At 39.1% G+C, this 18,095-nt stretch overlaps 1 protein-coding gene across 3 annotated transcripts in view; it reads right to left on the bottom strand.

Moving 5' to 3' along the window:
* The window catches only part of WDR3 (WD repeat domain 3), a 32,595-nt gene extending 15,536 nt beyond the window's left edge, over positions 1 to 17,059 (bottom strand). The window contains exons 1-15 of one of the 3 annotated variants that reach the window (XM_083351867.1): positions 16,839 to 16,896; positions 16,267 to 16,501; positions 14,212 to 14,421; positions 13,406 to 13,524; positions 12,958 to 13,036; positions 11,419 to 11,514; positions 10,314 to 10,424; positions 8,750 to 8,851; positions 8,530 to 8,627; positions 8,252 to 8,353; positions 6,286 to 6,516; positions 4,271 to 4,364; positions 2,120 to 2,221; positions 1,226 to 1,311; positions 133 to 268 (exon numbers count right to left, since the gene is read on the bottom strand). In XM_083351867.1, coding sequence (XP_083207993.1) covers positions 133 to 268; positions 1,226 to 1,311; positions 2,120 to 2,221; positions 4,271 to 4,364; positions 6,286 to 6,516; positions 8,252 to 8,353; positions 8,530 to 8,627; positions 8,750 to 8,851; positions 10,314 to 10,424; positions 11,419 to 11,514; positions 12,958 to 13,036; positions 13,406 to 13,524; positions 14,212 to 14,421; positions 16,267 to 16,437 — 1,737 coding nt within the window. In that variant the 5' untranslated portion in view covers positions 16,438 to 16,501; positions 16,839 to 16,896. The other 2 variants (XM_083351869.1, XM_083351868.1) reach the window with 2 other exon arrangements.
* Between the last annotated feature and the right edge of the window lie 1,036 nt (positions 17,060 to 18,095).

Raw genomic sequence — 18,095 nt, 5'->3', positions numbered from 1 at the left:
GGTCACAGGACAGAATTAACTCACTATATGGCTGGCTCCTTCATATCAAACTAGGAATTGTACATTTTTTTAATGCCTAAAATGAATCTCCATCAGTTCCCTTAATTTTATATCCGAACTAACATTGGTTACCTTGAGCGTATCAGTATAGAATATTTTTACAGTACAGTCCAATAAGGCAGCGGCCAGAAATTTCTGATTGGGGCTATACCGAACACAGAGAACATCTTCATCCAGCTGCAAAATGCGTGTCTGCTTCACAGAGAGCCTAGGATGGGATGAGCACAACATAGGGATTCTTACTGCATAGTCAGATTCAGAAATCAAGGGGGAGAAACTGGTTCTTCTCTTTGCCTGCATGAAGGAGCAGGCCTTAATGGGCACCAGTGACATCAGCGAAGCATCCTGCATTGATTTTATCTAGCCCCCAGCCCCTCTGCCCCAGGTCAGCTGCAAAAGTGGACTTAATCCCACCCTTTCCTAAAGGACCTGTTTCACAATTGGTGTCCAGAGTTTACAAAAATACTTCCTGGAATAATAAAAAAAAGAATCTGCACAACAGACAATTTAATTTAAAATTGCTTCTTTCTACTTCCCCCTTTTCTGTGCCACAGCTCACTTTTACAATAAAAAGGGGCAGATAAAATGGCTCTACAACAAGGCCAAAGAATGAATAGGACATATAGACAATGAAAGGCCTGTTTTTGATAAGCAGTTTATATAGCCCCCCCAATGATTAAATTCATTCTCCATTTATCTTGAAAAGCTTCTTTAACTCAGCGCATCTAGTAAAGAAATTAGTTTAGAGAACAAATGTAGTTCTAACAGATTGTAACCAGATAACTTGATAGGAACTAAATGTTTAAGCAAAGAACACTTTTTGTCATTTTAAATATTTTTTTAAACTCTGCTTAAATAAAAATGTCATGGTTTTTAAAGTCTTCAAATATATACATCTTACCAATAAAGATATTAATTTGGTGCAAGAAGTATAAGAAGAAAGATTAATGTAAAAGATATTCTCAGTATTTATTTCTACAAGACAACAGATATTATGTCTTAGAAATGGCTTATAGCCCAAAAGATATACAATATTATTTCTATCCAATGTTTTTAAAAAGGACAAGCACTCTACATCACGCTAGCAAGCTCTATGCATCAACAATACTATGAGAACAAAATTTAGAGCTCAAATATTATTAATTTCTAAAAAAAACACCCTCACCTCTTTTGGATACTGTTCCTGTCTTTCACCAGCTGAAATTCCCAGAACTTGACTGATTTATCTGCACCTCCAGTTATAAAACCACGCTGAAGGAGAAAATAATTTAACTTAAAACTAAGCACGGTAACTTTTGCTATATATAAAAGATGACACAGCAGAAACTTCAATATTGCTTTATTCACTCTTCAAGAGCATTTTATATCCAGAAAAGCTAGTGAGTTGATCTGAAAACACTACCATTTGCAGACCATTATCAATTTACTTCTGTTTTTACTGCATTTTCTCCAACCATTTATGATTATTTACTACTCCCCCTTGACTAATCGCATTGAAGATTATTTAGAAGAGAAGCAGCATTACAAGATTTTTGGATCCCAGCCAGTTTGTTTTCCTGGACTGGAAAATCAATCGATAGCTTATTTCCATAATAATATAGGTTTGCAACAAAAGCCAAAATCCTCACCAATCCAAATTCTAAATTGGACTCTCTACCTACTGATGATTAACATCCCTTTTGCCTTATCAACTGCTATTATTATTTCACACTGTTAATGCAAAAAACTAATCAATCTGACATTACACCTGAAAAGTCATCATAACTTATTTTTAAGTAATTACTATCATTATGGACAAGATCTGCAAAGCATTGCAGAAAACAAACGAGAACCAGGAAGTATCAGAAGCATTCCAGGAGCTACCAACTGGCATAGAGAAATGTAGCTCTCCACGGAATGCCGGAAGATAATAACAATCTTTACAGTAGATAAGAAAAGCCAACTACTATGCCAATCATTTCCATCCCCCCAAAATTCTACCTATTACAAGCTATGTCATCTTGAACACAACTCTATCGAGACATACAAATAATAAGGAACAAATTTAAATTTGACCTACTTGATCTGAAGAAAGAGATATGGACCACAGAGCCCCCTCATGAGCATCAACAGTTTCCAATAAACATCCAGAAGCCAGATCAAAGAGCTGCAGCTTTCCAATCTAATAAAAATTATGAATTATCATTTGTACACAAATTTATACCAGCTATCGATACCAGCAATTTTTCAAAGATTGTATCAGAAGAAAGTGCCAATGAAAGGAACAAACAAAAAATATTACAGGGAATCAAAACTATGTTACTATAACCCCAGCTAGTGATGGAAGAGAATAAAACAAGGAAGGTTTCTCCATATTTTTTGCTCAAACACATTTAATTCAAAATTAGAGATGTGAAGAACTTGGGAGTTTTCTGACAAAAACCTTTTTTTAAAAAAAATCATTACGGTTCATTAGTTAGCCAGATGTTTAGACTGGATTTGGCATTTTTAATCATCTATCACATCTTTTCCAAGGATGTGGGATAGGCAGATGTTATTGTCTGATGGTGTTAAAGGCATTGTCATAGGATGTATACTGTTCCAAGTAAAGCTGCCATTTGCAATTGACTGGTGATTTTGTCAATGTCAATTTTGTCATTGATGGGGTTTAAATAGTGTTTCAAAGTATCTATTGCCATCTTTGCTTTCTTTTGCCATAGTCGTTCTACTTCTATTTGCAGGTCTTTGTATTTAGTGATTTTCTCCCAATTCTTTTCTTTCTATACTGCTGTCTCTAGATCAACATCCACTATTCAGACTTTTTCCTCTTTCTTATCAACAATTTTTCGATCTGGTGTCTTATGTAGCAACTGCTTGTCTGTTAGAATTCTAAAATCCCAGAGCACGTTAGGGCCTACATTTTCTATTACTTTGTCTATTTTGTAGTAGCTTGCAAGCAAATGGCATTCCTTGCAGATATTCCAATACACCATTGTTGCTACTTTGTCACACTGTTCTTTGTAGTCAGTCTATGCAATCTTCTTGCAGTAACTAATTAGGTGGTCCGTTGTTTCTGCAGCTTCTTTGTAGAGGCAGCACTTATTAATGACATTTGCTTTTTGAGCTGGGAGGAAAGATTGACTGTGTTGTTAAATCGATACACTTCTTCCTCTCTGATGACAGAATCAGGAGAAGAGAGAGAATTTTATTAAATATACTTGCCTCTTTTTTAGAATTATTTAGCGTTTAAAAATTTCTATGGCTGCTGATTGCCTAAAGACAGCTCATTTCAGGCACTAGGTAAAAAGCCCTTTTCAAGGAGATGCTGAAGAAAAATGACAACAGAACTACAGAGTGCATAGGATCTGTGTTCCACTGGCAGAAAGCATTAAGTATAAGTTTTGGAAAAGGTGAGTCCCACTACCACAAGGAGGAAATCAAAGGAGATGTGACAGGAACTTCTTGCTATCCCAAAGTGAATTTTCCAAAATAGTTCCCTCCTGGAAGGGGATCTAAAGGCACTCTGCTTTAGACTTCTACACTGATAGTTTCAGACTTGTGGAGAATCAGGGCCACATGAGTGAGTTCTACCATTAGAACAGCTGGGATAGCCAAGATGGTCAAGTGCTGGGGTCCCTGGTATATCATCAAAAGGGACATTTGGAGAACCAGCAGTTTGCATAGAGCTAGGAATGTAAGCTCCTTTGTACTGCTGAACCAGAGGCAGATGGACAAGTGATACCACTGATGGGAGACCTAAGGGGAAAGATGAAGTATTTCTTGTTCCTAATTATTCAAACGTGGGTGGATTACTTAGAATGTTTGAGGCAACTTCTGCCACCATAATCTAAGACAGAGTAAACAAGAAAGAAGAATGGAGAGAGATAAGTTTCAAAGGAAACTACAAGTTTTTTTTTTTTAAAAAAAGGAGAACTAAAGAGGACTATGAATTAGTTGAAAAGAATAATTAATCAATAGGATGGAGAACCAAACAAGCTTTGCCTGTCCCTATCAAGAACAACTGAGATGAGTTAAAACAATGCCTGATCGGGACAACTGTAAACCATACATAAAGGAAACGTGAAGGAAATAGATGGGACTTCCGTAGCAGTAGCAAAACTTCTGCAAGTAAGTGTAATGGCTCTGTATTGGCTAAATATGATTTTTTGTATTAAAAAATATGACATTATTAGCAAGATCTCCTAATGTTTCAGAAAGGATGAGCAATCACCTTTGTCCCTATAATGACCTGCCGGTCTCCTGGAACAAAAAGGGAGCAAAGTGCATAATCACACTCCATGGTCCGGATACACTGCAAGGTAGACCTGGGAAAAGAAACCACACATAAAATTATATCCATTTTACACACAGGAAATAAATTTACCGGAGGTACTTTTGGAAAAGAAAATTTCTTACAAATGGCAAGAAAAGCTATCACTGCAAGATATTTAAGCCCAGGTTTCTCTTCAAAGTATACCGTTTCATAAAAACTAGACAAAACAAACATAGCTATGATATACTTCTAGTATGGAAATGGCACAACACACAACTGGAAAAAACAATAATTATAGGCATACACGATGCACACACTGCAATAGTAATGAATCAATCTGGGATGTACTATAATTAAAAAAAAAGGTAAAGGTTCCCCCGCACATGCGTGCTAGTCATTTCCGACTCTAGGGGCCGGTGCTCATCTCCGTTTCAAAGCCGAAGAGCCAGCGCTTGTCCGAGGACATCTCCGTGGTCATGTGGCCGGCATGACTGGACGCCAAAGGCGCACGGAACGCTGTTACCTTCCCACTGTAGTGGTCCCTATTTTCCTACTTGCATTTTTACGTGCTTTCGAACTGCTAGGTTGGCAGAAGCTGGGACGAGTAGCAGGCGCTCACTCTGCTACGCGGCACTCAGGATTCAACCCGCCAAACTGCCGACCTTCTGATCGACAAGCTCAGCATCTTATTTTAGGACAGCTTCAAGATCATCCATGTGCCAAGAGCGTTATCTTCACAATTAAAGAACTGGGACTTTCATAGAATTTCTAGAGCCTAGAAATTTGTTTTGGGTGTAAAACTAAACTGAGCTCATAGACCTTTCAAACAAAAATCACACCAGCTATCTGAGGCTGACTTCATTTTACCAGCTTCATTTGATGGCAGAATCACAACATTGATGTTTGCGGAGAAACAACTATATTAGGATTAGCAGCCACTGAAAATCTTCCGTTCTTTCCAAAACTGTCACCAGATACTGATCTACTTCTGCTTTCCTCAGCTTTAGAATTACCTCCAAAATTCAGTAGAATAGGCAACATAAATTACATGAGTGCTTTGAGACAATTTTTGATCATTCAGGAGGTATTCCAGTGAAGTGTCTCTGAGATGGTGATGATTACAATAGTTTCAATCTTCCACGGTGAACAATCAAGATGCCTCACAATGTACCGTATCTTAATAATTTTCAAGGGCCCTCCAGAAATTGAATTTCAGAGTCACAAAATCTCAGATTCAGAAGGAACATGCAAATTAGGAGGAGCAGCCACTAAAAATCATATCCCAGGATCTGAATAATCTCATTTTAAAATTGTCCAGTCCGGCAATCATATCTTGAGCGTACAACCCAATTTGACTACACATTGTACAAAGCACTGCAGTGACCCAGAAATTTTGCATCAACTCACTGTAGGAAAGATCCAACAACACAAAGACTTTTAACTCCATTGATGAATTCTCTGTAAATCTGACTCTCCTGGTTTAAAAGTACACTATTTGGTATATAATCTGCCTTGCTGTCTACAACGAGTTACCATAATTCACCCTCACTGATTAACTCAGTCTAGTGTACAGGAGAGAAGTAACATAAACAAATTTTGAATTCCGTCATTAGGGACTTACGACTTTCTCTCCCCATCATTCTTTCTTCGCATCATTCCCTGAAAGAGTGTTTATCTGCCTTTCCCCCAAGCCTGCAACTTATAGCAAATGAAAGAGTTCAAAATAAAACTCAAAATAGTAATCCTTAGAAAGCTAATGTGAAATTAGCTTAGCAGTCTATACAACTGTCCTGGGCTCCACTTGTAGCTGCTTTATAAATAAGAAAGATGCCAAGAGATCAATGAAAGAAATTTTATGCATTTTCCTAGATTCCATATTAAGAGTCCAGATTCACACTTGGAGATGTTTAACAATCCATGTAAACAGGCATTGCAACTCACGTTTTCCTTCACCGTTTATATAGGATTCATACCTGTTCCATATCTTAACTGATTCTGCAGCAGCAGAGAGAATGGCAATGTTATCGGAGCTAAATGACACTGTCCTAACATCAGTACGGTGACCTCCAATGTTTATCTTTGATGTCTGCACAACTTGGGGAGATTGCTCTGATGGCTTCAGGTTGTAGCATTCAATTATGTTGTTCTGGAGCATTAAGGTGGCTTTCAATTCTCCTTTTGGACTGAGCATCAAGTCAAAAGATCTGTTTCAATAAAATACTATTGTTTAAAAAAGCAGTAATTGTCATGTTAGATGAATTAAGAGCAATAATATGTAAAAGAAGTCAACAAAGATAAATATAAACTTCATTTGCAATCCAAGCTTCAATAATACATGAAATGAGAATTAGCAGACATACGTGCCAAAATCAACAGTCATATTGTTAATATCCAATGGATAATGATTATGACAAGGAAGCACCAGATATTTATTTCTGTTTTATAAATGATACTAAGGCTTACACAAATGTGTAGATCCGCCAAAATTGAGAACAGCTTTTAAAAACACAGACATATAAGGCTACATAATTATCTGTTGAAATACTTTATGACTGAACAAAGGAACATTCAAATATTGGGGACAATATTTGAGAAAACCTTGACCCAAAGAAGAACAAATTATTCAACAGTAGTGGAAGTGCTAATGATGAATAATAACAATGACTGCTTAGTGAAAACAATATAATGAAGCTCAAGTTAAATATTTTGCAAGTGTAAGAACCATGGAAAAAAAACTCTTGATCTTTGGAAAATTGGCCACTAGAAGAAAAGATGGCTGAGGTGTATGTTAAACTGTGGGGTTTTAATGTTGTGTGCCATCCGGAGTCACTGTGAGTTGAAATATAAAGGAATAATTCATAGAAATATAGAAATGTAAGTCTGTTTAATAAATAAATGTATCACTAGTTACATGAGCAAAAGTATACAAGACTTCAAAGAAGCCATTACTGAAAATAATCACAGGAAAAATGACATCCATCCTGTCACGAAGAAAGGGAATAACAACAGAATGTTGTAGCCTTTGTTTCCAACAAAGTTCAGTCTCTACCTACAGTCCACTATAGCTTTCTCCCAGTCTGTTTTCCCTATGGTTAACCAACGTCTCTGCTTTTGACTTTCATCATATATCTCCAGCATTTAGCAGCCAAAATAGTATTTAATTACACGGCCCAATCCTTTGTGTATTGTTATTTTTGAGAATGTCTCTGTTAAGCTACATCAAATCCCACTTCACCAGAAATAGTTTAGCAGAGGAGAAAGAATAGGAGTGTAGTTGACTATGTTCATTTTGTATTACACAAAAGCCTTCCTTCTCTTGTTCTCTCTTTACTGTAAAAAATAACTTTTTTAACTTGGGTCCTAGGTTTGGGCTTATATTACAAGAGAAGCAGAGACTATCCAACCCCGATAATATACAGCAGGGGTGTCAAACTCAATTTCATTGAGGGCCACATCAGCATTGCGGTTGCCCTCAAGGGGCCGGGTGGGTGTGGCCTGGGTGGGCGTGGCCTACTGGGTGGGTGTGGCTAGAGTGCGTATGGCCTACTGGGTGGGCATGGCCAGCTCTACATCGTTCGCATCAAGGGTGCCTATGGGGACCTGGGCAGGAGTGGGACAGATCTGAGGGTCTCTGGCAGAAGGAGGGTCTCTGGGCCAGGGCCAAGGCAGTGAGGGCCGTTCCCTCACTGTTTCCAGGATGGCTTCGCGGGCCAGATCTGGCCCCTGGGCCTTGTGTTTGACATATCTGATATAGTGACCCATGAATCAATTTGTTGTGCTATCATGAAAAGGGACAATATTAGAAGCAATCTGTAACTTTTTGTTTAGTTTTAGGACACTTTAAAAAGTTGAGCTACTGTACAATATTACTGCTTTTTTAATACTTGATTGCTCTTTAAACAAACAATATATTTATCATCCTTAGTACTTGAAACCCACTTGATTTTCGCAGAAGCTTTGATGTTAATGAGACGTTGAATCTTTTCCTGTAGACCGCACTCTACACTGATATCAAGTTCTTCCTCTTCATTTGACTTTTGTCTAGAACAAACACAACCTTTGTATGAATCAGAAATATTAACATAAATAGGTTGTATCTTGAATCATTAATTTGATCATTTTAAGGATAACTGTTCTAAAATAATATGTCATGTAGTTCTTGTATGTATCAGAAAAATATTAAAAAATGACATGCATAGCTAGTGTATTGCATTCACCTGGCTTTTTTCCTTGCTTTCCTCATTTTCTTCTCTAACTTCTTCTGAACTTCTTCCTTGCTGAGGATATAGAATATTTCCAGGACAGAGTCTGTTCCCTTGAAGAAAGAAAAAAACAAAATAAATTAGAAACTTGCTGACCCGGAAATCTCTTTCCACAGCTATAAGGCCAGAGGTCTTGCAGTACACTCCCACATGGTCCAAAAGCTACCCAACTCACATGGCAAGCAAGGATTCTCCCTGTTCTATCAGTAGCAAGACCAACAACACGATTCCTTCCTTCCCTCATGATGGAACCAGCTTTCTCACACCTTATTGTGTCCTAAAAAAAAAATCAATTAAAAGAGGACTAAACCATTATAGTCTGAAAATTTCAAGGAAGTCAATAAAATGCATGCAACCCAGAGGACTGAATAGCAATTATTTATTACTACCCAAGCAACTGGAAATGACAATATTGCTGTGACAATTCGTCTGTGGCTTTAGACCAACAAAGGTGTCCAATCACTTTACAGCTCTCAGTGCCCTTCTTGGAAAAAACCCATAGACAAACATGAAGGAAAACAAAGCAGTGAATGGGTCAAAAGAAAAGAAAACCCTGGGTTATCATCAAAGAAAATTAACAGAGGGTGGACAGCATAGAAAAATGGGTTAGCTCAGCCAAAATGGCATAATACAAAAAAGACAGGAAAAAAGAATCTGGGTAACTACCAGAGCTAAACTGTCTGAAAAGCTGAACTGGCATTTTCCCCACCTTTCTTTTTCATCACAAAAAGGAGAGGATATCTGTTCTCTCCAAAGCTTTTTTTATTATTTTATTTTAATTCCATTTATATCCCGCCCTTCTCCGAAGACTCAGGGCGGCTTACAAGCTTAGCAGTAGCCTTCATTCTATGTATATGCCTGCTTATTAGGGCTTTCATACACACACCCCCCAAGTGGCATTATTACAAAGTCAGCTTATTGCCCCCAACAATCTGGGTCCTCATTTTACCTACCTCGGAAGGATGGAAGGCTGAGTCAACCTTGAGCCTGGTGGGATGCGAACCTGCACTAATTGCAGGCAGCTGGTGTTACTTAAGGAGGCATTAGCCCACTGCTCCACCAAAGGTCTTTCTAAATGTTACAATGGCAGGAAAGGGGGACCGATCTCAGGCAGAAATTGCTTGGTTGTGTTTGCAATGGTCAAAGGTGACTGTGCAGGCACTGAGTTTCTTTCCTTGCCACAGGGCATTCTTTCCAATCCAATAATGGATCAGCTTGCAGTATCTGATTCTCTTTCATTCCTATTCACTCTCCTCTATTCCCTTTCATTCAGTGAAGGATCCTACACAAACCACAATGCGGGAAAGACCTAATGGAGAATACAGGCAGAGATGCAAAGAGAAAGGTGTGGGCAAGAGATGTTAAGACACTGAATGTATGTACATAATACACACACACACACACACACACACACACACACACACACACATATTTTCTAGATCCCCAACCCTCCACTAAGAAATGAGCAGCACACAGTGATTTCTTCACCACTAACAAGCCACATTATGGCTCAGCATTATCTATGAACCATGTGCATCCAATAAGGTTGTAAAAGATATGACTTTGCGCCCTTCAAAATATTATACACTTACTGTATTTGAAACTAGGAAAGCACTAACATGGAAAATCTGCTTAAATTGGAAGCACCTATCCTGTCTATTTGCTTCAGATGGAAGCATTTTATGCATTTTCAATATGGTAAATTATGTACTACTGGTGAGTATACATTAAAAAGCTACCTCATTTTGGCCCTCATCTTGGGCATCTGCTTTATCATCTTCAGAAGATTCTTCCAAGCTCTGAATGTGTCCTTTGTTTCTCTTGTTTTCAGGCTCACTGGAGTCTTGGTCCTATGAAGTGCACCAAAAACAGTAAGAGACCTTGGCTAAAAGGAGAGGATCACTTTTAAAGTTTTTTTCTTTCCTGCAGACAAATCATTTCTTTGTTTATTAAGCATCTCAAGTATATAGCAGGTTTAGACATAAAGCCAAAGTAAAAGCAACTGCTTTGTAAGTAAAATAACAAATCCATCAAAGCTGTGTATTAGAGCCAGGGACTACAAATGTTACAAAAGAGGTGACAATGAAAATTTGTCTCTACCAATACACTTCTTCTACAAGATAATTTATTTTAAATTAAGGGAACCATGTGATATGAAACAATCAGCTGCAGTATCTCCCGGAAAAATAAATGGCTTCATAACTCAAGTTGATTCCTTGCAAGACACGTAGTAAAAGAAGCAAGTTCATTTCCATCTATATACTATTAAAGCTTTGTCTGTCACCTTCAATTAGCCCAAATGGTACGTTGTAGGGCAAAACCTTTTGAATCCAGGTACCACAAATCTGCAAACTTACAAGAATGCATACAAAATCCAGCACTCATTACTCCTGTGTAATTGACATTTCAAGGATTTTCACACAGCTATAGCGCTGCTTCGATCATGTAATTGTGATTTCTGATGCTCCGTGCCAGTTTCCCACAAACAAAGTCAAGGGGGAAACAGACAGAAAGTTGGAAATCGCTCTCGCTGCCACCGCTTTTTGGCCACTTGTGGTCATTCTGTTTCTGTTTAGATAAGGAAATTTCACCAAGGATAAGTGAATGACTCTTTTCCTCACTGGGCCAATATTAGACATCTCTGTGTTCAAAATTATCAAGAGGTATAAAATAAATTGCTCTAAGCACAATAGCGGTACAAAGGAATATTATTTGACCCCATTTGCTTTTTTTATATTTTGATTTTACACATTCAGTACTGAAGACTCTAAAAATAATGTACAATAGCTTTAATGTGAATAATCATACAAATAAGGTCAAGCAGCAGAAACATCAAGAACTTACCTCCTGGGAATACGTGATGTTCCAAGCTCTCAGTTCACTGTCAGCAGACCCAGTAATAAGAAGTCTTTCTTCAGAAACCAAAACTAACCCCCAAACCTAAGAAAGAGCACACCAAAGGCATTGCTTATTTTAATACCGTAGTTGGTTCTTCAGAGAAGACTGAAAAGTAAATCTACCTCTATCATTTCTGTAAGATTCATTTTCTCTGCCAGACAACCCGAAGACAAAAAGATAATAATGGTCCCTTAAGATAAGATTCGGGCTTACCATGATCTGCTATTTTAATTTAATTTAATTTAATAATTTAATTTGTATACCGCCCTTCTCCCGAAGGACTCAGGGCAGTGAACAGGGCAATACATAATAAAAAACAGAATACAAAAATTAAAAAGTGATTAAACAATTATGCCCGTAGTAATCAATACATATTAAAAATTAAGACTAGTTATAAAAACCCAACCCCATCCCATCAGACCAGGCCAGCTTGTTCAAAAAAGGTTTTAAGATCGCGCCGGAAGGAGCGAAGGTCGGGCGCCATCCGGAGCTCAACCGGCAACCGATTCCATAGCTCCAGGGCGCCCACAGAGAAGGACCTCCCCCTGGGGGCCACCAATCGGCATTCTTTGATCGGAGGCACCCTGAGGAGGCCCTCTCTGTGGCAGCGCACTGGACGAAGGGAAGTTGACGCCGGCCGCAGGTGTTGCCGTAGGTAATCCGGACCCATGCCATGTAGGGCTTTGTAAATCATCACTAACACCTTGAACCTCACCCGGAGAGCAACCGGTAGCCAATGCAGCTCGCGGAGCAAAGGTGTAACATGGGAGTATCGGGAAACTCCCAAGACTACTCGCGCGGCTGCATTCTGCACCAGTTGAAGTCTCCGGGTGGACCTCAAGGGCAGTCCCATGTAGAGAGCATTACAGTAGTGAAAGTTATTTGCATATAAGATACTCTTCTTACCCATATCATAGGCAATTCAGAATAACATTCTACAAATTCACCCTAGCCTGTAAAAATAGTCCCTTATGAAAAAGGCACATAAAGTGGAAAAAGAAAATCCCTGTGATGTTATCACTAAAAGAGTATTCTGTAAGTGGGAGCTACCTATACGAGTAGTCCTCGACTTATGACTGGTTGCTTAGCAAGCATTCAAAGTTCCAATGAATCTACCACTGGGCTACCGATAACCTGGATTCAAAGTTTTGATAACTGGGGTTCTTCCATGGTTATGTAACTGAACTTTGGGTGCTCAGCAACAAGGCCACAATTTATGACCATTTGCAGCATCCCACACTCAGGTTACTGCATTTTTGCTGAAAACTGGCACTTAACTTTCAGTTTGTGGCAAAACAATTGGTTCACCTAAAGATTATGGTGTTTTTTCAACAACAAAAAGGTCATAAAATCAGACTGGTCACATGACCAATCTATTTTATGAGCATCATAACCTTCTCATAACATGTCAAGGACTACCTGTACTTTGAAAAAGCATTTTTTTTCTTCCTACTATTCTCACCTGCACATCTGCATTCTACTTACTTCAGAGCGATGCCCAACCAATGTTTTAAAACAGTGCTGAGTATCCAGGTCCCACCATTTTACTAGAGTATCTTTTCCACTGCAAGAAAATGTGGCCTCATAAATAATACTGAAAATATTGCAACATGAGATCAGAAAGTTACCCCATTCTGTAGCACATATAACATATACACAAACAGAATTAAAACCTATAGATTGTAAGTTTCCTTCAATTTATTCACAATTTGGTGAATTAATGCAAGAACATCTTATTTGAGGTAGTAACACTGAGTCAACTGTCTCCAATGCAAACAATACAACTGACCCAATAAATAATTAATCATTAATTTTCAGGGTTAACTTTTTTCCTTAATTCCTAGCAAATTTTTTGAACTTAAGTAAAATTGCAGTACTTAGTATGAGATTTGGAAGGGGGAGATAGTTATATGTATATGTAGAAAACAATTACCTAGAAATCAATATATTTCTTGTTTTGAAGAACAATAGCTGTGTAATTGCATCCTTGTGGCCTTTCAACCGGTACAAACCACTCTCATTGATCACATCCCAAATTATGATATCTGTGTCCTAGAAAAAAAAATTGAATGGCTCAACATGTTATTTTCCTGGCAATGAACAGAGTAAACTCACCCCTTTACCCAAGCGCCCAATATATTTTCTATTTCTCCAATCCCAAGCATAGTTGTTTAATTTCAATATTAGTTGGTATGCAAGAAAAGACATTCATCTTCCCTTATCTTTCCCTCATTTCATGTTTCAGGTGAATGGATAGTCTAATCAGAAAATCACAGGTCCCAAAATGAACAGAATAAAGCAGAAATAGATTGGTGACAAGCACAAAAACTCAGCAGACACCTTGTCATGTGTTAACATGCTACTACTCGCAATATAAATACTAAATACTTAGAAAACTAATAGGTACAGTGAAGTAGAACCATATTCGTGGAACTTCAATCTCTGCATTAATTTTTTTTAAAAAAGGTTCATTAGCTTCCATATCTTAGTTGGGAACTACCAAAAAATATGTACTTGATCAGTCATAGAAACAAAATCATATATTCCATTCTGTTACACCTACCTGTTTTCACCATCCCCCTTATTTCTCTCTCTTTTCCTAAACCCCTAAAAATAGGGACCTAAAATCTATCTCACACAAATTCATTCCATATATCTCCAATTACTTTGCACTGAGCCTCAATCATATATTTCATTTACATCTATTATAAATCAGCTTCTAAAAAAAATAATTCTCACCTTTGATCCTGATGCCAAACATCCTCCCAGCTCATCAAATTTCAAGACTGTAACAGCAGCTGTATGGCCATTGAATGTGACAGTTTTTTCACCACTTAAGAGATTGAACAAACAGATTGAACCATCCCCATATCCAACGACCAAATGCAAACCATCTGGGGATGGGCAGAGGGCAGTGACTTCCTGTTTGGGGCCCTGAAAAATGAGAATCTGCAAAGCAAAGGAATGGTATAAGATTCAGAAGAAAGCATCAATCAGTAAATACATGGCTGATTTGAGGAAATAGGTCATTTTATATATTTCTGTTGAAAAGCATAGAGTAATGACAAATGGAATCTAGCATAGAAACAAGACTCACTGCTCTATTATTCCAATACTGAAACTTTGGTTGTTTTTATTAGAAAAAAAGGGACAGCTGCAATATTTTGTTGTTGTTTTTTAAATGGCATGTTGAATTTATCAGAATTCTACTTTTTTCATTTACCCTCTTATTTTTCCCCCATATTGTCCTATGTGTGTGTGTGTGTGTGTATAAATAATTAAAGGGTAAAGGTAAAGGTTCCCCTGCACATGTGTGCTAGTCGTTTCTGACTCTAGGGGCCGGTGCTCATCTGTTTCAAAGCCGAAGAGCCAGAGCTTGTCCGAGGACGTCTCCGTGGTCATGTGGCCGGCATGACTAGACGCCAAAGGCGTACGGAACGCTGTTACCTTCCCACCGTAGTGGTCCTTATTTTTCTACTTGCATTTTTACGTGCTTTCGAACTGCTAGGTTGGCAGAAGCTGGGACGAGTAACAGGCGCTCACTCTGTTACACGGCACTCGGGATTTGACCCGCCAAACTGCCGACCTTCTGATTGACAAGCTCAGCGTCCTAACCCACTGAGCCACTGCGTCCCTTTAATTAAAGGATAGTTTTTCCTAAAGATTTTATACATGTAAATCTTAAAGTTCCCCTACGTCTGTGATGGCAAACCTATGGTACGCGTGCCACAGGTGGCACGCAGAGCCCTCTCTGTGGGCACGTGCACCATTGCCCCAGTCCTGGGGCTTCAGCTGGGTTTTGCAAACCCTTTTTGCTTTAGGCCTCCATCGCTGTGTGCAAAAAAAAAAAGGTTCAATCAATCAATTTCAACTTCTCGCGGGAAAAAAAAGATTTTGCAAAGTTGGGATTGATTGACCTTTTTAGTCCCACCCAGTCTGCCATTACCCCCGCAGCCACGCCCACCCGGCACCCAACGATACATAAGTGGGTTTTGCAGTTTTGGCACTCAGTCTCTAAAAGGTTCGCCATCATTGCCCTAAGTTGACAATACTCTTCTCTTATAAACAGACTGTTTTGTTTATAGAGTAAAGCTGCATATTTGGAGAATATAAATATATAAACAGCAGAAGTAATTACTAACAGTAATTACAACTATTCCATAACTTTTAGCAAAAAATGTGGAATGGTGACTTTTTCTTAACAATGCATATTATTTATGATTAAGGTGCTGGCCTAGAAAGATTGTGAGGCTTCCCTTAAGCACAAAAGCCATCTGGGTAACTTTAGGCCAATCTCTCTCTCTCTTGGCCCAACCCACTTCACAGGGTTATTGCTGTAAGGAAAACAAGGGGGAGGAGTATTAGGTATGTTCACAGCTCTGAGTTTCTACTTATAACACTAATAACAACATACATGTAGTCTTTGTTTAGCAATCACAATTGGGACTGGCTACTTGACTGTCAAGTGAAGCTGTCCCTAAGTGAAACTGTGACCGTATCTATAATATATACCTATACTTTATTTCATCTTTTTTTTGTTTTAAAGATCTGTGAATGTTGTAAATGTGGAGATAGTCAAAGTTATTTCTTCATCACCATCACAGTTCCTAAACGAGGTAATCATTAAAAGAGGGCTACTTATGTTTTTCTGACTCCCTCAAATATCAGTGATCATAACAATAATTTTAAATAAACCTTCATTTACACCACAGCGCCTTTGTTTAATCTTTTAAACACAAAAGCATCAAGAACAAAATCCCACTATGTACATAATGAGCACGTCTTTGTACTTACCTTTTCTCCTTTCCTTGTATCCCAGAGAAAAACATGTTCACAGGCTGGCACTGCAACATAGCGACCTTTCTCACCACGCAGGGTCACATAGGCAATATTGCCTTTCTGGCTGGCAATCACTCCAAAGAGGGCAGTGTCCGCATACCGCAAATATTGCTTGGTGAGACCCATGGGAAGGCTTCAGAGTTTTGCAAATTCCAAATCAGGCTAGTAGAACATTATTTCCGAAGCAATACTAGACATAAGAAAAGAAACGTTACCTTTTAGGCACCCATCATCACTCTTCTACTTCTAAAACCTAACTCAGAAAACGCTGCAATTTCTGGTATTTTGCAGAGTACACTTCTGCTTCTGCAGAGCTCTTTCTGACTCGGCGGTTGTTGGATTTTTATCAGAAAGGACCGAATTGTAGATTGGACTCAGCCACTGAAATTGGCTGGAGAGGCCAGCTCAGTTTCTCTGTCAATCAACTCCGAAGACAACACGAGGATGACGACCGTTACCACTGCATTAGAAAGGGGAGGAAAGGGGCTCCCAAACGCGCCATTAAAATTAAATGTACTATCACCCACCAGCCGCTGCACGTGTAGAGGGGCTAAAACAGTAGCCTGCCATCCCAGCATGCTTAGGAGAGGAACCGGAAGAGGCGGGACGAGGACAAACAGAAGATGGAGCTATGAAAATTTAGAGAGACTCATCTCACTACCGGATTGAACTCTCGAGTTTCAAACGCCAATCGTAGCACGCTTAAAGCACAGTGAACAACTCTGCCCACTCCCAACTATAAGCATAACAAATGTAACGCCTCGCTCAAATATTTGTTTTTATCCCATTTATATCCCGCCCTGAAGCAGTAGGCGTGAGCTTAAATGGACCCCAGAAGATGGTAGAGGACAGGAAGGCCTGGAGGAACGTTGTCCATAGGGTCGCGATGGGTCGGACACGACTTCGCAGCTAACAACAACAACAATATCCCGCCCTTCTCCGAAGACTCAGGGCGGCTTACAATCTAAGAAGCACAAATCAATGTGCTTAGCAATAGCCTTCATTCTATGTATATGCCTGCTTATTGGGATTGGGCTGGGGACAGTTTTAAGAAGCCTGAGGTGGAGATCAGTCAAGTGGGACTGCCCAAGTGCCATGACTCAGTATACCAGGGGTCTTCAAACTTGGTCCTTTTATGACTTGTGGACTTCAACTCCCAGAATTCCTCAGACAGCATGCCTGGCTGAGGAATTCTGGGAGTTGACGTCCACAAGTCATAAAAGGGCCAAGTTTGAAGACCCCTGCAGTATACCTTTAGGACCAACAACGATGTAAAAGTTGCCTTCCGCTCTCCCTCTCAATTCCGATTCCAAACCAATTCCAAAAATGATTAGCAGATAAGACTAATCAAGCAAACATTGAAAAACAAAACAAAAAGTTGCTATTTATAGCGTACTCCTTCCTTCGGGATCCATCCACAATAAAAGCAAAATCCCAAAATCAAACGGCAGTTAATACGATCCATATCTGTTACGATCCATACCTATATTTCTCTTTGCCAACTTTAAGAAGAAGGGTGGACTTCAACTCCTAGAATTCTCCAGCCAACACGCAAGCTGGGGGATTCTGGGAGTTGAAGTCCATATTTCTTGAAGCTGTCATGTCAGAGAAATCCTGATCCCTATGCATATGGCGAGAGCCGCAGTGAACGGGACACTTTCGCAATAGCCAAGCCTTTAAAGCGGTCTACCGTCTAACTCATGGGTAGGCAACCTCGGCTCTTTTATGACTCGTGGACTTCAACTCCCAGAATTCCTGAGCCAGCTATGCTGGCTCAGGAATTC

The sequence above is a fragment of the Vipera ursinii genome, assembly GCF_947247035.1.
Source record: "Vipera ursinii genome assembly, chromosome: 2".
Classification (NCBI taxonomy): domain Eukaryota; kingdom Metazoa; phylum Chordata; class Lepidosauria; order Squamata; family Viperidae; genus Vipera; species Vipera ursinii.
Note: the sequence above shows the minus strand (reverse complement) of the source record. Positions and strands in the feature narration are given on the sequence as shown.